Here is a 22,615-nt window from a genome sequence, read left to right on the forward strand (position 1 = left end):
GTCTATCATTCAATTCAATATTTAGATGCAATAATTTTCATGATTTTTCATTTAGTTACAAATTTTTCATAAAATTAGCATTTTACATATTCAATGAAAAATATAGTTATTCTTTGATAGAGAGAAGAAGAAATTTTCCATTTAAAATTTTAAATCATCATTTTGAATTGTTTTGTTCCATCAAAATATAAATCATTTGTCTGATTAATTTCGAAGTCGCTGTCACCCACCCAGGCGAGATAAAAAATCCCAATAAGAGTTTTTCTATCGAGGTTGTCTTCTTTAACCCAATTTGGAGAATTGAAGCTCAGATAGTAAATATTTTTATTCTCTTCTGCTTCCCCTCCTTGCCGCCACCCGCAGCGCAAGAGCCTAGAATTTCCTCCAATTTTTTCTCTTCTTTTTAGTCGTGTGAAAACCATCAAAACCTCCTGCTTCTGCCGCGGTTGCCTTTTGCTACTTGCAAATTACTCGTCTTTCTGCTAGTAGCATAGAAAGGGGAGAAGAAAAAACATGGCGAACCATGGTGGAAAAATGAAGTCCGTCTCTATAAACGGGGTGAAAATGTATACAATATCTTCCCACCTGCGCTCCGTAGCTGCCTGGCTCTCTCTTAAGAAGCAGCGATCTCTCCGCAAGGACAAAAGTAAGAGCAACCTTTTTAAAATCACACCTAAAACCCTAAACCCTAGTTGGTCGTCTTTGGTCATTTAAGTTATTCAGGCTTTTTACATTTAGCGGGTTTCAGTGCTACTATATACCATATTTGTTTTGTTGAATGATGTTTTATGACGTTTTCTCTTTACATATTTGGCTCTCACCATTCAGGTATATATCCTCCACAAGTGAAAGTATATGAGCTTAGACAATTTTCTATGAAGTTTGAGAGGCACTTGGAATCCGAAATAATTGATTTTCAGGTATTTTATACGTTTTAAAAAGGCTATCACTAATGATACAGTAATTTAAAGTGTTGGCTAGTGGATTTGTTGCACATGTGACTATTGTTGATTTCAAAATTTTGAAGAATTGTGAAAAGAAAAACAATGAATCTTCGATTTTATATGAGAAAATCCAATAACCTAACCTTTTTATTATGTGAGGGCAGATAATACCTTTTGCTGCTAATTTTTTTGACTACATTGTTCTTTCAAACTTCTGTAAGAATTTTCTTCCTCTCTCCCCCAGTCTCCTCTTTGTTCCTTATTTAATTTAGATACACCCTTGATTCCAATGTAAGTGTCCTCTTTGCTTTTTATGATGTTTCTTTGGAACTGCAATAACAATTGTGTCTTCAAAAACAACAATCAACTAAGCCTTTTCGAAATAACTATTTGTTCTAAAAATTTGAGGAATAATAGTCATTAACTTTACAAATCTATCCATGATAAGGCATTTGATTCTGACCCTTTGGTGGTGTGAACCATTTTCAGATTACAAAGGGTAAAATCTTCTTTGGCACTTTTGGTAGGAGTATTAGGTTTTCTTCGCAATTTTGGTAGGACAAGAAATATGGATGGAAGGAGTATAAGATTTTCTGGGCAATTGTGTACTTTTATATAAGTTGTCATAATTCAGTGTTTAAACCACTTTTCCACCTTCGTTATCTTGTTAATCAAATTGTTTTCCTTCAAATTTTTTATTGATCTTTTTATATATGGTTTAAGCCTCGGTGCTTCATATAAACACAACATATTTCTGTTGCTTTCTCTCTCTCTCTCTCTCTCTCTGTTCTTTCTCTCTTTTCCCGAGTTTCAGTGGGTTCCTTTTTTCAAAATTTTAAGTGCTGAAACTCATAAGAACATTTAATTTATGTTTACAAATTTCTCGTGCTATGTGGTACTATAATGATTTAGTGTTTTTCTATATCTATAGGTATTGGCTGATGACTATTCAAAACTTGCATTCTTATGTGCTGATCGTTCTGTTAATCTACATGCAAAATATGGAGAGCACTACAGTCTGCGGATTCCAAGGTTTCCTAGTGCTTTAATTTTTGCTTTTGCTCTGTTTGTTTTTGGGGTCAAATCCAGTGTTACGTATCATATATTGCACGCACACCTGGTCATTCTAGATGGATGGTTGAATTTTAGTGATTAATAGATTTTATAATTAGCTCTTGCCATTACTTGTTGGAATTCCAATTCTAAGGATGTCACTATTGCCACTTTATGTTTATTTGACAAAAATTTTTTTGTAATTGAATCTGTCCTCGATGTCTCCTTCTTTACCAGTGGGAAGGAAAGAGAAAAAGAAAGGAAAAATAAAAATGAAAAGGAAGAAATAAAGAATAAGAAAAAGAAATAAAAATTGTCATTTAGGTTTTGATGTGTCATGTCTTTTCTTTATTTTTGGTCTTCATAGACCAAGCTGGTTTTGACATGTCATGACTGAAATGTCCATTGGTCTTGATAGACCAAATTGACAGAATCAAAATTGCAAACATAATAAGGTTGAAGATTTCAATTGGAACAATCTAAAGGTTAGGGATCAAATGTGACCAACTTAAAAGGTTAAGTACTGCTTGTGCAATTTACCTCTTTAATGTACATACGGTTTTGTTTGCTCAATCTCTTTCAATAATGATTCCTGAATAAGAAATTGAATTAATGCTACCCAAAAGGGTCTCCCATAATTTTATTTTCTTCTTTTTTATACTTTTACACTCATTATCTTATGGAAGAAGTTGTGGTTATTTGTTGTTTAGGATATATGTATCTTCTTTGGCCTTGTATGTTTGTCTATACTTGTTATCCTTGCAGAAGAAGTTGAATTAATACTACCCAAATGGTCTCCCATGATTTCATTTTCTTCCTTTATATACTTTTACAGTCATTATCCTTATGGAAGAAGTTGTGGTTATTTGTTGTTTAGGATATATGTATCTTCTTTGACCTTGTATGTTTGTCTATACTTGTTATCTTTGCGGAAGATGTTGTGGCTAATTGTTGTCCAGATGTTTGTGTATTTGCTTTGACCTTTGCAGTGCCTGAAATGGACTGACTAATTAACAAATTATACAAGTTTTGATTAACGTTGTCTTGTCCATCTGATGTTTGACAGGATGGGAAGGGATATTGCATATGATTGCTGGTCTTGTGACCTGCTTTGTGCTGCATCATCTCCAGATCTATACAGAATTAATTTAGAACAGGTAATTCATTGAGATTGTTTAATGAGTGGTGGATTCTTTTTATTCTCTCTTTTAGCCCTTATGAGACATATGGAGATTTCCATCAACTTCTGATTTGCGACACAAGCACAACAACCTGAAAAAGATTCAAGAATAATGTTGCACATCTAGTCACTTTTAATTTAGCCTCTGAGTTCAAATTTGTTGTCTGTTGAACATAAAACTGTCATTGTTATGCAGGTATGGTAAACCAATATTGGATATTAAGTGGCACAGCACTCTAAACTTTGAGTGACCAAAATTAATTACTACAGATTGTCATATTGTTAAAATATGGGATCCTGAGACGGTAAGTATCCTCCCTGTTGTACTGTTCTCGTCTTTGTGTTTAACTAGGGGATCCTAAGAGATTAAGGTCACCCTCCTCGTTTTCAGGAATTTAATGTTATCAAAATATGCACACATTTACGATGTCTATGCGTGTTCTTGTGTGTTTGCATATGTTTCAGAACTTTCTGTTTGTTCATGTTTTTTTTTTTTCAAATGATAGGATTTTTTTATCCTTCCTGTTATACTGTTCTTGCATATAAGTAAAATACCCTGAGAGAGTTCGGTCACCAGCCCCATTCCTTAGGAATTTAATATCTCATCTACATATACGCACAAATACAATGTCTATGCCTTTTCATGTGTGTTTCTGTATGTTCAAAACTTTCTGTTTGTCGATGTTTTCTAAAAGGTGATGAGATTGTTTACCGGGTTTCAAGTTTGGACAGAGGATCTTTGTTTCACATGCTTTGTTTTGAACCTACATGTACTATTTTTAATATTAAGGGAAGATATTTTTTTAATCTGTAATATTGTGTCATATTGATATTTGTTCATATTTTATCATTTAGATGGTACAATTTGATTGATACTTTTGTGATGTCTCCTCCTATGGAAGTTTGATTCATGCACAGTGTAGTTAGATACAAGCTTTATTGAGCGATTATAGCATGTTAATGAAAATGAAATCAAATTTTTAGACTCTTTGTAAAAGAACTAGCTAATTATAAGTAGTATCCTCTTGAAATTAATATTTTTTTGTTCAGTTATGTTTGTAAAATTGTTAGGCAGCTCACTGAACTTAAGTGCCCTTGATTAAAAATTGAACTTTCATTAACATCCCCACGAGTCCCTCGGCAATTAGAACTTGGAACTCCGTCTTGGAGGTCTTGGGTAAAAATCATGGGATGGATGCGTTGGGATTTACGAGATGCGAGGGGGCTACCTCTCATTGTATAGCTGAAGATCATATGTACACAAAAAAATAAAAAAGAATCCCTCATATTAGCATACAATTCTTCAGATCATCATTGTCAGTCATTTTCAGTATCATCATCATTATTGTATTTCAGTTATTAAAGGTATATCAGTGTTCTATGGAACTGTTATATCCATCCAATAATGCATGCACACAGGCCTACTTATATGCATATTGGATAGTTTTCTACATAGATGCATATGAATTCGTTTTCTTTTGAGGACGTAACATGTGTATGAATTCATTGTACACACGATGTTGTACAAAAGCATGTTCATGTACAACCATATTCATGTGATATGTGTTTATGGTGTGTAATATTGTACCTTAGTAGTGGTAGAGTACTGTCTCTGCGTCAATGTCAAAGCTTGTATCTAACCTTTGAGTGATTTTTCCTTTGTCAAGGGAGAAGGTATGACTAGCATTGAACCAACAGCTGGGGCTATCAATGATATCTGTGTGTTCAATGATAGTGGGCTGATGCTACTGGCTTTGGATAGCACCCAGATACCTGCTTATTTCATTCCTGCTCTGGGATCTGTTCCTAAGTGGTGTTCTTCGTTGGAATCTCTAACGGTGTGTTTTTAAGACATATCCTTATTTCATTCTGTTGTTTAGTTAGATGTGCTGTATTTGGGATCTGGAGATATAATGCTGATGCTTACTTTGCATATATTTACAGGAAGAGCTTGAGGAGGGTGGACAAACAAGCATATATGACAATTATAAATTTCTGACAAAAGAGGAACTTGAGAAATTGAATCTGACAAATCTAATTGGGACCAATCTTCTGCGAGCGTACATGCATGGGTTCTTTATTGACTATCGGTTGTACAAGAAGGTGAGACTGCTTTTTCTATTTAATTTTTGTTTTTGTTAAGGATATTATGCAGTTTACAAAACTCAATATAAAGTTGCATTTGTGCCATCTGCTGGGAAATGTGTGTGGTTGGGTGTGAAACATGAAATATTGCGAAGCACAGAAAATAAGATGCACAAAGCACAAATGAGATCAGAATTGCCAGACCAAATTCAGGAAAGAGAAAAGGGAATGTTTGGTGTTGATTTTGATATTAGCTGCACAAATCATGGTTTTTATGCTTAGTGTAGTTATCTTTTACTGCATCGTTCACTTTTTTGCTGTTTAATCTGTATCTTTTACATATATTTGCAGGCAAAAGCATTTGCAGATCCTTTTGCATATGAAACTTACATAGAATAACGAAAACAAGAAAAACTGGAGGCTGAGCGTCGCAATCGTATAACGGTCAGTATTTTCAATCCTGAAATGAGTTTTTTTGGTTCAGGTATTGTGATATAGGATAAAGATTGGAAAGAAGAGAAAAGAATTGAGAAAAGAAGAGGGGGGAGGAAGGGAAATGTTCACTGTGCTAGAACTTATATCGTTTTGTAGGTCTTGTAATTGTCTACTAGCAGAATTCTGACTTGGGATTGTGTTTTAGACTTCTTTTGTTAGGTTAGATAAATTTAATAATTAATTATTTTATTGATTTTCATAAATATCCTTTATTAGGACACTAGTCAACCCTCTAACCCTGCTGGCGGAGTCCAAAAACTCCACTGTCAATGTATAGGGTAAATTTTCCATATATATTTGCTTAGAACAGTCAGATAATTTTTGTACATTATGATTTATCTTGCAGATTAAGTTATCATAACTTTTAAACAACCTATGCTTCTTGATGTTGTTCATTGCTAGTATTTTGAACTTGAGACTCTGCTAGCATAAACAATGCCTTCAGTGTCAGATCATTTCGTATTACAAAGAAATCAAAAACTTGACTACTATGGGCAGGGAGGGTTTTGCAATTGATAATTCTGTTTGCTAACTTGTTGGTGAGTAAAGATTTGTAAATATTATAGACATCTTTTTCTTTTTTCTTGACTGTTAAAGATACTAAAGTTTAGCTTATATGCAAAAACATGGTGGCAAATGAAAGTTTAGGAGTTCTGCTAAAGTACTGTTTTAAAACTCATTTCTTTCTTAAATACTGCATCCTTCTCAAGAAAGAGATCTTTGGAGCTTCTCAAGCTTCCTCACTGATATGACTGTTATAAATCAATATAGAGTTAATCTACGGTCGGTTGATTGCATTTATATTTTTCGTTTCTTTTTCTTGCAGATGAAGAGAAAATTACCCAAGGTTAAGGTTAATCAAGATCTTGCAGAGCGAATCTTGGAGAATGAAGAAGCTGAAAATGAAAAGAAAGACAATGATGGTAATGAGAATAAGAAAACTTCGAAGAGGAAAAAAAATGCACTTAGCACTGAGATATTTAAAGATGATCGATTTACCCAAATGTTTGAAAATAAGGTATGACAATTTATTCATTTGCTGTGCTACTAGTAGTTTTTAGTTTCATCTGCACCTTTTTCTCCGGCTCTTTTTGATTTTCACATCTTTGTTGTGGCCAATTCAAATTACCTTGATTTGTTATCCCAGTTGAAAAGTAGTCATAGGATCAAGAACATCTAAGAATGAAGTGTTTTAGCTACAATTAGATTGTAATATGCCTTACAGATATTGATGAGTTTTGAATTTGTTTTTGCTGGTTATAGTGTGATTATCTGCTGTTCAATTATCTATACATTGAATAAGTTGTAGCAAAAATGTTTCATGTGCTGCCTTGATATGACTGGTGGCATCAATTGATCATTTTCATGTCACTGCAATCATGGAAGATGGGGTTAATGATGTGCCATTTGCTTATTTATGGATCTTAATTGCTATCATCATTTGATGTTTCTCCTTATTCTTATCCAGGACTATGAAATTGATGAGCAATCACAAGAGTTTCTTGCTTTACATCCAATGGCTTCCAAGAAGCAACCATCTTTGGTTGTGGAACATTTTGAACCTGTCATGGATAACAAGGATCAGATAACAAGTGATTCTGATGTCTCAGAAGCATCGCAATCATCAGATGACTTTCCTGTCAATCATAAGAGTAAAAGAAAGAAGTCACAAGGTCCAAGGTGAGGTCTTTCCTGTCTGTATGAGTTATGGATATTGAATATGCCATCTTCTTGGAAGTGATAGCTTTTTTCCTTGCTAATCATCGTCTTTTGTTTTTTTCTCAAAATCTACAGAATGTACGAAGTTAAAGATAAGCGGCATGCAGAAGCATTTTGGAATAATGTTTCACTGGCCAAGGAAGATTCTCTTCCTATGGGAGAGAGGGTGAAGGCTCTCCAAGGTGACCAAAGGGTGTCGGGTTTACCAAGTGGCGTGAAGTTGGGGTCAGGAGGGTCACGACAGATTTCTTTTATTTCCAGAAGTTCAGCCAAAAACAAGGAGGATGAGGAGAAATTGACTCGGCGTGAGAAGAGAGGAGTTCAGTTATTAGGTCTGAAGCCAGATAGATCAATGTTTGGAGGCCGAGGTAGAGGGCGTGGGAGAGGAAGGAGAGGCAGGAGGTGAACATGTCTTGCATTTATATTGGTCAATTTTCAGTTCAATGCTGGTCATGATCCTGCTAATGGCATCTCTTGGACCCGTTGGATGCAGCCCTATGGTCTGATTATTCAAGGAAAGCCGCGCTGCTTAGAGTTAGGGTTGAACGGTTAAGGGGGGATTGTTAAGGGGTGGACAATTTTGTCTTCTGCATGGTGTATTAATTTTTTTATATAAGGGAAATTGATTAATTTAAAACAATTACATCATCCTTGGCCAGCAATACCAAACATATCTTCGGATAAAGGAGTAGAAATGTTAGATGGGGGGCAATCAATACATGTAAGCCTAATGTTAAATTTTCATGGTGTGGTCAACCAATTTGCACACATGATTGGCTTTATGATATACGTGAGTATAAAGCAATCCCAGTTCCTTTATAAAAGGTCTTTAATTCTTCTTAGTATATTAACATAAAAATCCAAATTTGAGATCTCCCTTTAAGTGTTTTGAAACACCAGAAAAGATCAGTTTTTACTGAAATCCTTCTAAATCCTCTGTTCCAACATAATTCTAATTCTCGATATAAAGTCCACATTTTTACTGATAGTGGAAAAGAGATCTTTATCTGAATCCGCTGTTCTAACATAATTCTAATTCTTGATATAAAGTCCACAATTGTACTGTTAGTGAAAAAGAGATCCTTATATTATATGTACATCCAACAAGTCAGTAACCATTTTCATCTCTAACAAGGTCATTTGCACTCGTTAAACCTAATTGTCCCCGTGCATTACCATCCACATTGAGTTTGACGAAAGAATGACTTGGCTTTGTCCTAGTTATCAACACCTCATGCCTGATTCAGTTACCTTGTTTTTCCAGGATGTCCCATGCTTCTTTTGATTTGGTCTAGATGTGTTGCCAAACATAAATAAATGTCCAACATAATGAATAAGCTGAACACCGATATTTTTACCCAAAATTTCTTGGTGTCGCACTACCATTGAGACGGAGACATACAAGGTTTACAATATACTATAATATTATTTTATATAAAGAATATAATACTTTTTATATATACACTATAATACTTTTAATATATATACTTTATAATATAAAACTTGTAATGTCTTTTAACACTGCACTTTATATTATATGTTATATTTATTTATAAAAAATTATAATTATTATTGTATAAATTAATTACTAAATAATATATAATATTTTGTATAACATAAATTAATTACTAAATAATATATAATATTTTGTATAACATAAATTAATTACTAAATAATATATAATACAAATTTATTTTTAAAAATATAATTATTATTTTGTATATACACTAATATTTTTAATATATATTTATTTTTATTTTATATTAATATTATAAAAATAATAATTTATAAACTTATAAAATTTATATAACAAAATGTTTTTTTTGTGCACATTAATCCAAATGTGAAATGTTTATGTAATAATAATTGATGTTAAAAAAAAAAGATAAAAAGCTTAAAAAATAAAAACCCTAGCCAACCCCCTTTTTTCTTTCTTTCTTCTCTTCTAATCGGTAGCCGCTCCTTGCCTCCTTCAGTCTAGTCCTTCTGTTGTTCTTCCCCAAGACCCCAGCTGCCGGCCTACCACGCCACGCTCGTCAGCTGCCGGCATACCACGCCAAGCTCGGCTCCTTCATCGGTTCATCTTTCTTTTCTCTCCAGCCGCCCAGCCACAGCCACGCCCGGCCTACTTCTTGAAAGTTTAGTTTTAATCTGATGTAGTGTCATATTGCCGTGCTACTGTCTTTCTGTTTTTTCTTTTGTCGGAAAGTTATTGGCTTAGAGGATAAATAATATTTGAGCCAACAAAAATGGTATGGCCTTATGCTATAAAGGGGAAGAAGCGGAAGACGAGAGAGGAGAAATATGATAGAGAAGAAGATGAAGAAGTAGAAGTAGAAGAGAAAGAATCAGCAAAGCGAGGTTCTATTGAAAAACCCCAAGGAGAAGCCCCAGATGAAGAAGAGGAAGAAGACGAATCCGGAGCACATGAACTTGTGGGAATCCCAATTGCTCCCAGTGATCAAAATACCAAAAAAGCTGGGGTCATTTTTGTTCTTGAGAAGGCTTCTTTGGAAGTTGCTAAAGTTGGAAAGGTATATCGAATTGCTTTTTTTTCTGTATATAATGTGGTATTATCTTGGTCATGTGAACTTTTCTGTCCGTCTCAAATAATTATTTTGATTTTTTCTTTGCTGATTATTATTATTATTATTATTAATTAAAAAAGAAAGCTCAATATGTACCCAGTTGGCCAAAAAAAACTTAGACTTTTAGGCCCCAAAATATTTAGCCAGTTGGCTAAAGAGTTTATGTGTCATACCACTTGACCAAGATCATGCTATGTCACCTAATTCAATGGTTGATCACATTGTGAATGATTGTTCACAACCCCTCATTTAATAAAAGTATGGAGATTAAGTTTGCTGAAATCCAACATTCAATTTTGACCTGTTTTAAATTACAGAGTTTCCAACTCTTGAACTCGGATGATCATGCCAATTTCTTGCGGAAAAATAAGAAGAATCCTGCCGATTACAGACCTGACATTGCTCATCAGGTTTTTTTCCATTCTTTCTTTTTTGTATTTATGCCTATCATTATACTTCTTTTGTTAAAACATGATAAAAAAAATTTTACTGCCATTCTGGTTTAGAGACAACGTCTGGTGTAAAAATCTTAATGGCGGATTTATCTCCTGCTCACTAACTGCCAAGTGCGCCATTTCTCCCACAGGCTCTTCTAGCGATTTTAGACAGCCCGGTCAATAAGGCTGGGAGATTGCAAGCTGTGTACGTTAAAACAGAGAAAGGTGTACTTTTTGAAGTTAAACCTCATGTTCGAATTCCAAGGACATATAAGCGGTTCTCCGGTATCATATGTAAGTTTATCGTGCTGAGATTATGACTCTTGCACTACATTTTAAAACTTCTAAACGCTAATGGCCTATTCAACAATCATGCAGTGCAGCTGTTACAGCAACATAAAATAACTGCTGTTGGTAAGCGTGAGAATCTTTTACGACTGATAAAGAATCCTGCAACACAGTATTTTCCTGTCAACTCTCGCAAAATAGGTGGGTTTGACTTTGGTTATTGTTACTCTAGTATTATGTCAATAGAAACTTCTTGTTGCAAGAACTCAAGTTTTTCTTTTTTTTTTGTACATCAGGCTTCTCATATAGCTCAGAGAAATTGGTTAAAATGAGTAAATATGTGGATGCTGTTGGTGATGATGTGAATCTTGTTTTTGTGGTAAGTCCTGTGTGATGGGATTCTTTTCTTTCTGTTCACTATTTATAATTTGCTTCCTTATCCTATCTCTCTACATTTTCAGGTGGGTGCGATGGCCCATGGGAAAATAGAGACAGAGTATGTAGATGATTTTATAGCGAGTAAGTTCCACATTCTGTGTGTGTGGTTTTTTGTCAGATTGTGTTATGGAATTTTAAAAATGCTGATTCATAAGCCTTTAATCCCATAAGAACCATTGAATCAAGTAGAAATACACTGGGAGTAAGCCAAGGCAATGGGACTAATTAAGGATAAAATATCAGTAGAAGATGAAGGATATGCTTACTGATAAGCATGGAGAGGAAACACAAATAGATGTATCTTTGCACAGTAGATTCTTTTTTCTTGAAGAGTTCTGGAGTAGGTGGTGTGGGGTTTACTTTGGACTTATTACAGGACTCAAGACTAGTACAAGAATGAGATTTTATTCTTGTAATTCCTTACAGGCAGAACATGTTTCAAGGGACAAGACTTTCATCATTGTCTTAGATGGCATATCTTTACATTCCTTTAAAAGGAAAAGAATCTCAGTGTTGAGTTTCAAAGAAGGGGTATAACCTCCTTGTGTGCATTTATACATGTGTCTGTATATTATTTGGATTGCCATACATTTGCTTTTTCTTGGATTTGGCTATTTTCGTGTCAATGGTAGTGTTCATCTGGGCTAACAAATGTTGTTTAAGCTTTATTATTATTATTATTAAATTTTCCCCACTTCTTGCAGTTTCTGGTTATCCCCTAAGTGCTGCAATGTGCATTGCAAGGATTACTGAAGCTTTGGCAGAAAAGTGGAATATATTGTAAACCTTGCATGTCTCCGTCTCAATGGTAGTGCGACACCAAGAAATTTTGGGTAAAAATATCAATGTTCAGCTTATTCATTATGTTGTACATTTATTTATGTTTAAAATACAGTAGTTCGAGGGAATTTGCCTTTTGATTTAGGTGATATGCTAGCCTTATCAATGTGATTGCTTCTGTAGATCAATGGAGTTACCCGTTAAGAAAATTTGTAAGATGCAAGTATTAAAGATAAATAGTTTGATGGAAATTTTAGGATTGGCTTCTTAGGGGTGAAGCTGAATGTTGTCCAAGGTCTCACAAGCATGAGTTGAGCTTCCCCGTGTATGTTCAAGCTGGTATCTGCGAAATTTGAAGCCTTGAGCTTATTTTGCTTGGTTAAAGCACAGCAAAATACTGGGACTTTTGGTCTGATATATATTAATATCAATCAAGTCCAATATAATTAAGTCTGAACTAGCAGAGGTTTTATGTTAACAAGAACTTGCTGGTTACTGCTAACCCATCAAGTTCAACATTCTTTTAGGGTCGAACCGGGTTTAGGTTCATCTACTGAGCCATTGAACCTGTTTGGCTCCAAAATAGAGTGATCTGTTATTCATCCTGATTGTCTTGCTTCGAGCTTTGCAAGTAGTATTTAAGTAAAGTTATTCAGGAAATGCTGTAAAGTGAAGTCGCAATTTCCATTGGCAAGCCTGGTGCACAAGCAATCTAGAAAGTTGTTCAATGGTATTTGTGGGAGAATGCTAAAAAGAATTTAGTGGTACTAAAAACTATTTTGGGAAATATATTGGCAAAAATTTTTTTAATTGACCCCACTTAAATCGAAAGATAATATTTAAAATGAGAAAAACAACTAAATTAAAGAAACCCAAAAACTTAATAGTAGAATAAATATTTGCTTTTAAGGTTCATAATAAGTCAAATTTACTAGCAAATCAAAATTTTTAAATAATTTAGACGAAATCAAATAAAATTAATCTTACATAAATGAATGTGCCTTATGCTAGAAATTGAAAGTTCACAAATTGTTAACAGACTAGCGCCAGTAATGATGGAGAAAGAAGGCATAAAAGAAATGGATGAGCAATATAATTTTATAAATCATTTATGGATAATGGAAATTTAAAAAAAATCTAATGAAATACTCAATTGCTTCTTGTCAATTTTAAAAAAAGCTTTGATTTCTAACTTTTAGTTTAAAAATCTAAATGAACTCTTTGCATAAATTTGTTAAAATTATAACAAATGTTTGATTTTGTGCAAAATAAAATCATATATTTGTGAAATTTCTTGTTTTAATAGATTTTTCATGAAAATAATAAATTGCTTGATGTGTAAAGAACTTATAAACATGAAAATCCACAAGGAATACTTGATTTTGTGAGAAGAAAAACATCTATAATATGTTTTGCAATGAAAACTAACTATTTTGATAGGCTTTCACAATAGTCATCAAATCTTTTATTGCGGAATGAACTTATGAATATGTAAAACCACTATAAAGAAGTAGTTTTATGTCATTGGAAAGCATTTATTTCGTGTTTCTCAATACAATTATTCATTTTTGACAAGATTTACGTGACAATAACAAAGTTTTTGATGTGAATAAATCTATAAACATTTCAAATAAAAAAGACGACTTGATTTTGTGCAAAACAAAAAATCCACGTCACCTTTCCTAATACACAATCTCTTGTATGATTGGTTTTTCTTGATAATAACAAAATGCTTCTTGTAGGCTAAACTTATAACCATGTGATGGCAGAAGAAATTAGTGGTTTTGTATGAAAGGGAAGCAGGTATTCCTTGTTTACAATGCAAAATTTCTACACTGATAAGGTTTTGTCTAAAAGGAGTGGTTTCATATAATAGGTTTTTCTAGTGCATACTTATTCTTTTAATTGATTTTTTATGAAATAACAATGTGTTAGATGTGGGAAGAGGTTCTAAACATGTAAAATTCAAGGAATAATTGGCTTTGTGTGAAGGAAAAACATATATTACATGTTTCTTAATATAAATTTTCTGTTTCAATGTAGTGTTTTTACGAAAATATACGAAGTGTTCAATTTAAGTGAAACTTATAAATCTGAAAAATTACATGAAATACTCTGTTTTGTGCAAAACAAAATCATCTATTACATGTTTTTCAATACAAACTTACTGTTTTCATAGATTTTTGCGGATATAAAAAAATGTTAGATGCAGAATAAATTTAACATGTAAAATCACAATGAAAAAGTGATTTTGTCTCAATGGAAAGTTTTTTTTTCTCAAAATCTTTTTATTTTAGATCAAACATTTTAATTTTGAAATCTTGCTTTTTTTTTTTTGGAATGACTAAATTAATTGCAACATCATATTCTCTCTCTCTCTCTCTCTCATTTATATTTATATATATATTTATATATATATCAAACAAACTTAATGTTATGATTTTTTTTTAAACAAATTAACATCCTACTATACTAGTGAATGGTATCAAAGCGCATGCAACATGGTATATTTTCTAGTGATGTTTGATAATTAGTATCATTCTATTGCTATGTCAGTTTGCCGCAAGTCGAGCAACTGAAGGATTGCAAGGTTACTATACTGTTTGGACAAAGAGTAGTCAAACACCCATAAGAAATCGAAAACATAAATACTCGAACAAACTCCCTTTCCTCTACTGTTTCTACACTACCATCTTTCTCTTCTCCTTTTCCAGTACTTACGAAATCTACTTCTTCTAAATACGACTTCTTCTACAAGATTACGCACATACTCGAGAGCAATCAAATTGAAGATTCTCATTTACCCTTTCTAAACCCATATAAAGCCTTTAAAAAACCTTTTACCTCTATCTCCTCCTCTGTAAAAAGATTAGTCTTACACAAAACAAAAGCCCCAAAAGAGTACATACTTGCTACAAAGTTGGACCAGTGTATACTTCCTTCTGGTCCTCAAGAGCACTTTGTCACTATAAAGATCCCTCTAGAGTTTCCAGCTCAGTGGTTAGAGCAAGGATACACGCACATTCACTATGGAGCAGTCCAACTCGTGCTAAACTACCGCGACATCAAAGGTCGCCTTGTATTCTCTAGAATTGCCTTGTTAGACTCCAGATACCTCAAATATGAAAATGCTTGCAAGGTATTGCTAAAAGCTCACTGGACTTGGGGACAATCTACATGACTTTCTTCTCAAACTACAACATGGCACTTAAGGATCCCACACTTCTTAAAGCACTGAAAGTCCAGATCCAAATAGTTGGAGCCGAAATGATCAATTAGACCCATGAAGCCACACTATACTACTAGATGGCATATAGAGTCCAAGATCACACGATCAATAACTCTATCCCCGACAAGAATGAAATAAGTTCAATTTTTAATCAAGGGCACTTAAGTTCAGTGAGCTTTTTCTTCCAAGTTCCAAGTTCTCTTTCTTATTCTTTATTTCTTCCTTTTCATTTTTATTTTTCCTTTCTTTTTCTCTTTCCTTCCCACTGGTAAAGAAGGAGACATCGAGGACAGATTCAATTACAAAAACATTTTTGTCAAATAAACATAAAGTGGCAATAGTGACATCCTTAGAATTGGAATTCCAACAAGTAATGGCAAGAGCTAATTATAAAATCTATTAATCACTAAAATTCAACCATCCATCTAGAATGACCAGGTGTGCGTGCAATATATGATACGTAACACTGGATTTGACCCCAAAAACAAACAGAGCAAAAGCAAAAATTAAAGCACTAGGAAACCTTGGAATCCGCAGACTGTAGTGCTCTCCATATTTTGCATGTAGATTAACAGAACGATCAGCACATAAGAATGCAAGTTTTGAATAGTCATCAGCCAATACCTATAGATATAGAAAAACACTAAATCATTATAGTACCACATAGCACGAGAAATTTGTAAACATAAATTAAATGTTCTTATGAGTTTCAGCACTTAAAATTTTGAAAAAAGGAACCCACTGAAACTCGGGAAAAGAGAGAAAGAACGAGAGAGAGAGAGAGAGAGGAAAGCAACAGAAATATGTTGTGTTTATATGAAGCACCGAGGCTTAAACCATATATAAAAAGATCAATAAAAAATTTGAAGGAAAACAATTTGATTAACAAGATAACGAAGGTGCAAAAGTGGTTTAAACACTGAATTATGACAACTTATATAAAAGTACACAATTGCCCAGAAAATCTTATACTCCTTCCATCCATATTTCTTGTCCTACCAAAATTGCGAAGAAAACCTAATACTCCTACCAAAAGTGCCAAAGAAGATTTTACCCTTTGTAATCTGAAAATGGTTCACACCACCAAAGGGTCAGAATCAAATGCCTTATCATGGATAGATTTGTAAAGTTAATGACTATTATTCCTCAAATTTTTAGAACAAATAGTTATTTTGAAAAGGCTTAGTTGATTGTTGTTTTTGAAGACACAATTGTTATTGCAGTTCCAAAGAAACATCATAAAAAGCAAAGAGGACACTTACATTGGAATCAAGGGTGTATCTAAATTAAATAAGGAACAAAGAGGAGACTGGGGGAGAGAGGAAGAAAATTCTTACAGAAGTTTGAAAGAACAATGTAGTCAAAAAAATTAGCAGCAAAAGGTATTATCTGCCCTCACATAATAAAAAGGTTAGGTTATTGGATTTTCTCATATAAAATCGAAGATTCATTGTTTTTCTTTTCACAATTCTTCAAAATTTTGAAATCAACAATAGTCACATGTGCAACAAATCCACTAGCCAACACTTTAAATTACTGTATCATTAGTGATAGCCTTTTTAAAACGTATAAAATACCTGAAAATCAATTATTTCGGATTCCAAGTGCCTCTCAAACTTCATAGAAAATTGTCTAAGCTCATATACTTTCACTTGTGGAGGATATATACCTGAATGGTGAGAGCCAAATATGTAAAGAGAAAACGTCATAAAACATCATTCAACAAAACAAATATGGTATATAGTAGCACTGAAACCCGCTAAAAGTAAAAAGCCTGAATAACTTAAATGACCAAAGACGACCAACTAGNAGAGAAACTACGAGAGAGAGAGAGAGAGAGAAAGCAACAGAAATATGTTGTGTTTATATGAAGCACCGAGGCTTAAACCATATATAAAAAGATCAATAAAAAATTTGAAGGAAAACAATTTGATTAACAAGATAACGAAGGTGGAAAAGTGGTTTAAACACTGAATTATGACAACTTATATAAAAGTACACAATTGCCCAGAAAATCTTATACTCCTTCCATCCATATTTCTTGTCCTACCAAAATTGCGAAGAAAACCTAATACTCCTACCAAAAGTGCCAAAGAAGATTTTACCCTTTGTAATCTGAAAATGGTTCACACCACCAAAGGGTCAGAATCAAATGCCTTATCATGGATAGATTTGTAAAGTTAATGACTATTATTCCTCAAATTTTTAGAACAAATAGTTATTTTGAAAAGGCTTAGTTGATTGTTGTTTTTGAAGACACAATTGTTATTGCAGTTCCAAAGAAACATCATAAAAAGCAAAGAGGACACTTACATTGGAATCAAGGGTGTATCTAAATTAAATAAGGAACAAAGAGGAGACTGGGGGAGAGAGGAAGAAAATTCTTACAGAAGTTTGAAAGAACAATGTAGTCAAAAAAATTAGCAGCAAAAGGTATTATCTGCCCTCACATAATAAAAAGGTTAGGTTATTGGATTTTCTCATATAAAATCGAAGATTCATTGTTTTTCTTTTCACAATTCTTCAAAATTTTGAAATCAACAATAGTCACATGTGCAACAAATCCACTAGCCAACACTTTAAATTACTGTATCATTAGTGATAGCCTTTTTAAAACGTATAAAATACCTGAAAATCAATTATTTCGGATTCCAAGTGCCTCTCAAACTTCATAGAAAATTGTCTAAGCTCATATACTTTCACTTGTGGAGGATATATACCTGAATGGTGAGAGCCAAATATGTAAAGAGAAAACGTCATAAAACATCATTCAACAAAACAAATATGGTATATAGTAGCACTGAAACCCGCTAAATGTAAAAAGCCTGAATAACTTAAATGACCAAAGACGACCAACTAGGGTTTAGGGTTTTAGGTGTGATTTTAAAAAGGTTGCTCTTACTTTTGTCCTTGCGGAGAGATCGCTGCTTCTTAAGAGAGAGCCAGGCAGCTACGGAGCGCAGGTGGGAAGATATTGTATACATTTTCACCCCGTTTATAGAGACGGACTTCATTTTTCCACCATGGTTCGCCATGTTTTTTCTTCTCCTCTTTCTATGCTACTAGCAGAAAGACGAGTAATTTGCAAGTAGCAAAAGGCAACCGCGGCAGAAGCAGGAGGTTTTGATGGTTTTCACACGACTAAAAAGAAGAGAAAAAATTGGAGGAAATTCTAGGCTCTTGCGCTGCGGGTGGCGGCAAGGAGGGGAAGCAGAAGAGAATAAAAATATTTACTATCTGAGCTTCAATTCTCCAAATTGGGTTAAAGAAGACAACCTCGATAGAAAAACTCTTATTGGGATTTTTTATCTCGCCTGGGTGGGTGACAGCGACTTCGAAATTAATCAGACAAATGATTTATATTTTGATGGAACAAAACAATTCAAAATGATGATTTAAAATTTTAAATGGAAAATTTCTTCTTCTCTCTATCAAAGAATTATAAGAAATTTATGTGATGTAGAATAACTATATTTTTCATTGAATACGTAAAATGCTAATTTTATGAAAAAATTGTAACCAAATGAAAAATCATGAAAATTATTGCATCTAAATATTGAATTGAATGATAGACATGTGAATGTCACGAGTTAAAAATATAAATTCGAATTTCAGTTTTTAAAGGACGGAAATTATTGAACAAGTAGAATAGATAAATCTAAAGACTTAACTGAATAGGCTCTTAAACACTCTAAAACACTAAATAGATGTTCAAGAAAACAGAATAACAAAGTCAGAGATAATAGACTACCGCAAAGTTTACAATGGTTTGCCAAAAATTCAGCTGAGAAGCAGTAAGCGAAATTCAGTCACTGCCTTCCAAATATGATAGTGGTTGAGCTTTTCTCCCAGATGATCATGAACGAGAAAATGAGGTAAAAAGCGAATTCAGGATGCACAGAGGTATCTAATGAACTAGTGATATAAGAAAAGTAAATGTTCTTAACAGGTATCCCACACTGGAAAGAAAACAGTGTTTCTCACAGTTTATACAGTGCATAAAATACCCCATACTTTGATACAGTGATAAATAAAATTGATCGAATATAAATTGAGGTCAATTAAAATGTTTAAAAGTGATAAAAGACGAAAAGAGTAGTTTAGGATAAAATATTCCGAAAGTGAGGCATAATAAGGTATTTCGGGTACCAAGGAGACAAGATAAAAATTTTAAAATAAAATAATATTTTATTAATGAAACAATATTAAAATATTAATATTTAGTCGGATATCGAAATCAATCAAGAAGAAAGATCATATGGTTGATCCAAGTGGGGGAGAAGATGACAAGCCCGACTTTATAAAAAAAATATTTGTCATGACATACATGTGATGGATAGCATGTTTGCATGTTAAGAGAGTCTCGAAAAATTTACAAAAGTCGGTATTGTACCTAGACGTACAACAAAGTTGATTTAAGCCTCGAACTAGATCAAATAGAGAATTTACGATGAAATTAAGAATTTTAAAGTCCCAAAATGGTTTAATATGGTGATTCAGAGTTCGAGGATCAATTTGGAGTCAAACCGGAATTTTCGCTATCTAGAGGCAAAATGGTCATTTGCCACCTAGGGACAAAATGAGAATTTTAGAAAAAGATTATTTTGGCCCCATTTGACTTATTAGAGTATAATTTGACTTATTGGAGTAAGATTTGAGGTTTAGAAGTGAAAAATTTTAATTTCAGTAAAATTTGGAGAAAAAGGGTAAAATGGCAATTTTGCCACCTTAGGGGTAAAATTGTAATTTTCCACCATTAGGACATTTTTCCAGCACATGGTCTTCCTTTATCCTCATTTTGACCATTGACTAATTGTGTGGTGGAGATAAAAAGGATTAAAATTTTAAAATTTTAAAAACGGGCCAATGACATGATGCCATGTGTCATACTTTTATTATTTTATTGTTTCTTTATAGAAAGGCATNGGGAATGTAGTCCAAGGCATGTGAACACATGCATTCCTATATATAAAGAGAGATGATGACATTTGAAAATGCATGTATATATGTATATATGAAATTGATAATTTTACTAACTAAAGTGAAGAATGGTTCTCGGTAATTGGGAGATTTTGAAATAGTGTCCAGAGAGGTTAGTGAGCTAAAGTGTTAACGGACATGTAATGAATGATTAAAGTTATGAATGACTTCGAAGGTAAACCTTGAATTGTTTAAGTTCTTAATGGAACTCTATTAAAGGAAGGGTATGGACCAGTATAAGATGGATGAATCAAGGTTGAGAAATTTGGTACGGAGCGAATTAATAAAATGATGATTAGGTATACATAAGTAAGTATGATATGTGATCGAAATCAGTATAATTGAGGTGAAGTTATGGTTCAAATTTAATAATGATGATAAAGGCATGCTTAGTGTCTAGATATAAGAGATCATGGTTGTGAAAAGTATTACTGATCCGGTTCCAAAGGATGATAATTGCCATAAATAAAGCATTTAATTGAACTGAAGGTGAACGAGGGAAATAAATTGAATATCCCTATAGAAGGAACAAGGAGTAGGATCATAGAAGGAGATTGATAACGCAACATCGACGGGAATTCGAAGACGAATTCTATTTAAGTGGGGGAGATTGAAATACCCCATACTTTGATATGGTGATAAATAAAGTTGATTGAATGCAAATTGAGGTCAATTAAAATGTTTAAAAGTGATAAAAGACGAAAAGAGTAGTTTAGGATAAAATATTCCGAAAGTGAGGCATAATAAGGTATTTCAGGTACCAAGGAGACAAGATAAAATTTTTAGAATAAAATAATATTTTATTAATGAAACAATATTAAAATATTAATATTTAGTCGGATATCGAAATCAGTCAAGAAGAAGGATCATATGGTTGATCCAAGTGGGGGAGAAGATGACAAGCCCGACTTTATAAAAAAAATATTTGTCATGACATACATGTGATGGATAGATGTTTGCATGCTAAGAGAGTCCCGAAAAATTTATAAAAGTCAGTATTGTACCTAGACGTATAACAAAGTTGATTTAAGTCTCGAACTAGATCAAATAGAGAATTTACGATAAAATTAAGAATTTTAAAGTCCCAAAATGGTTTAATATGGTGATTCAGAGTTCGAGGATCAATTTGGAGTCAAACCGGAATTTTTGCTATCTAGAGGCAAAATGGTCATTTGCCACCTAGGGACAAAATGGAAATTTTAGAAAAAGATTATTTTGGCCCCATTTGACTTATTAGAGTATAATTTGACTTATTGGAGTAAGATTTGAGGTTTAGAAGTGAAAAATTTTAATTTCGATAAAATTTGGAGAAAAAAGGTAAAATGGTAATTTTGCCACCCCAGGAGCAAAATTATAATTTTCCACCACCAGGACATTTTTCCAGCACATGGTCTTCCTTTATCCTCATTTTGACCATTGACTAATTGTGTGGTGGAGATAAAAAGGATTAAAATTTTAAAATTTTACAAACGGGCCAATGACATGATGCCATGTGTCATACCTTTATTATTTTATTGTTTCTTTATAAAAAGGTATAAAATCAGCCCATCTTCCACCCCATGGCCGGCCAAACCAGCAAGAAGAGAGAGAAAACAAAAACAAAACCCTAGAGAGAGAAAATCAAAGAAAAAGTGAAGAAATCAAGGAAACAAGCTAGGTAAGTTAGAATTTCTTTAGTTCTCCTTGATACCTAGCTTACCCATGCTTTTGTTCTTGATTTTCATGGTTGAATATTGAGTTATTATGATTAATTCAATTCTGAAAAATGGGTTAGGAGAGAGAAACTTGTTAGATTAATTTGATTTTAAGTTATGTTAGTGTTTTAAGTTAGTTTAGTATATTTAGGAACAAAACAAAAAGAAAAGAATTTATTTTCCTCCATTACCATTATTGGCCGAATTTTCTAGGGAAATATTGGCTGATGATCTTGATGTTTATTTGAGGAATTATGATGAATAATGATGAATTATGAGTCTAGAAAAATAATGAGAATTTTCGGAGCAAAAATACGAATTTTTACCCATTAGGGGTATTTTCGTAATTTGCTATCGGGACTGATAATTTGCACCACACTGAGGGCCATTAAGTCAATTTGGGTGCAATTGAGGTATGGAAACTGAAAAAAATTAATTTGGAGTTTAAATGGACGCGTACATCGATTTAATCGGGTAATAGGCCGAATTAGGTCAGCACCGCATTTAAGCGGTAGTCAGATAAGTTGTATATCATATCATGCATATATATTGAGCCTGAATTGATTTTATAATGGTCAAGCATTGATGTGGTGAATTATGTATTGTACATTGTGGATAGGTGGTGAGCAAATTACACTGGTAAAAGTACAGAGATTGTGCTTGAAGACTGGGATTAGGAGTACATCGACTCCTAGAACTGTGAGT

General features: G+C 33.3%; 4 protein-coding genes across 7 annotated transcripts in view; 3 read left to right on the forward strand and 1 right to left on the reverse strand.

Moving 5' to 3' along the window:
• LOC18598772 (nucleolar protein 10) overlaps positions 244-22,615 on the forward strand; it is a 48,105-nt gene continuing 25,733 nt past the window's right edge. Inside the window, exons 1-3 of one of the 3 annotated variants that reach the window (XM_018121391.1) lie at positions 244-646; positions 829-920; positions 3,064-3,154. In XM_018121391.1, coding sequence (XP_017976880.1) covers positions 3,065-3,154 — 90 coding nt within the window. In that variant the 5' untranslated portion in view covers positions 244-646; positions 829-920; position 3,064. The remainder of the gene's footprint in view (positions 647-828; positions 921-3,063; positions 3,155-22,615) is intronic. The other 2 variants (XM_018121390.1, XM_018121392.1) reach the window with 2 other exon arrangements.
• LOC18598768 (nucleolar protein 10) lies at positions 6,584-8,300 on the forward strand. Its single transcript, XM_018121395.1, has 3 exons — positions 6,584-6,680; positions 7,226-7,437; positions 7,552-8,300. The coding sequence occupies exons 1-3, from the start codon at positions 6,645-6,647 to the stop codon at positions 7,880-7,882; spliced, it is 579 nt and encodes a 192-aa protein (XP_017976884.1). The 5' UTR covers positions 6,584-6,644; the 3' UTR covers positions 7,883-8,300.
• On the forward strand, positions 9,392-12,464 carry LOC18598769 (ribosomal RNA small subunit methyltransferase nep-1). Its single transcript, XM_018121394.1, has 7 exons — positions 9,392-10,010; positions 10,382-10,474; positions 10,651-10,795; positions 10,880-10,990; positions 11,086-11,168; positions 11,251-11,308; positions 11,932-12,464. Exons 1-7 carry the CDS (start codon positions 9,726-9,728, stop codon positions 12,009-12,011), a joined length of 855 nt encoding a protein of 284 aa, XP_017976883.1. The 5' UTR covers positions 9,392-9,725; the 3' UTR covers positions 12,012-12,464.
• Positions 15,483-18,603, reverse strand: LOC18598775 (nucleolar protein 10). 2 transcript variants are annotated; one of them, XM_018121396.1, is made up of 3 exons: positions 18,139-18,603; positions 17,865-17,956; positions 15,483-15,860 (listed from the first exon to the last, which is right to left on the reverse strand). In XM_018121396.1, exons 1-3 carry the CDS (start codon positions 18,269-18,271, stop codon positions 15,636-15,638), a joined length of 450 nt encoding a protein of 149 aa, XP_017976885.1. In that variant the 5' UTR covers positions 18,272-18,603; the 3' UTR covers positions 15,483-15,635. The 2 variants fall into 2 exon arrangements, with proteins under 2 accessions (XP_017976885.1, XP_017976886.1); XM_018121397.1 differs by lacking the exon at positions 15,483-15,860 and adding an exon at positions 17,219-17,351 and having other exon boundaries at positions 18,139-18,592.

Source organism: Theobroma cacao, chromosome 5 (genome assembly GCF_000208745.1).
Source record: "Theobroma cacao cultivar B97-61/B2 chromosome 5, Criollo_cocoa_genome_V2, whole genome shotgun sequence".
Classification (NCBI taxonomy): domain Eukaryota; kingdom Viridiplantae; phylum Streptophyta; class Magnoliopsida; order Malvales; family Malvaceae; genus Theobroma; species Theobroma cacao.

Excerpts from the sequence above, each read along its gene's own strand:
- LOC18598768 (XM_018121395.1), top strand. The coding sequence starts at position 6,645 with ATGAAGAAGCTGAAAATGAAAAGAAAGACAATGATG. Across the intron at positions 6,681-7,225 it reads TGAAAAGAAAGACAATGATG|GACTATGAAATTGATGAGCA; the intron begins GTAATGAGAATA and ends ATTCTTATCCAG. Across the intron at positions 7,438-7,551 it reads AAGAAGTCACAAGGTCCAAG|AATGTACGAAGTTAAAGATA; the intron begins GTGAGGTCTTTC and ends CAAAATCTACAG.
- LOC18598775 (XM_018121396.1), bottom strand. The coding sequence starts at position 18,271 with ATGGCGAACCATGGTGGAAAAATGAAGTCCGTCTCTATAAACGGGGTG. Across the intron at positions 17,957-18,138 it reads ATCTCTCCGCAAGGACAAAA|GTATATATCCTCCACAAGTG; the intron begins GTAAGAGCAACC and ends CTCACCATTCAG. Across the intron at positions 15,861-17,864 it reads CCGAAATAATTGATTTTCAG|GTATTGGCTGATGACTATTC; the intron begins GTATTTTATACG and ends CTATATCTATAG.
- LOC18598769 (XM_018121394.1), top strand. The coding sequence starts at position 9,726 with ATGGTATGGCCTTATGCTATAAAGGGGAAGAAGCGGAAGACGAGAGAG. Across the intron at positions 10,011-10,381 it reads AAGTTGCTAAAGTTGGAAAG|AGTTTCCAACTCTTGAACTC; the intron begins GTATATCGAATT and ends TTTAAATTACAG. Across the intron at positions 10,475-10,650 it reads GACCTGACATTGCTCATCAG|GCTCTTCTAGCGATTTTAGA; the intron begins GTTTTTTTCCAT and ends TTTCTCCCACAG.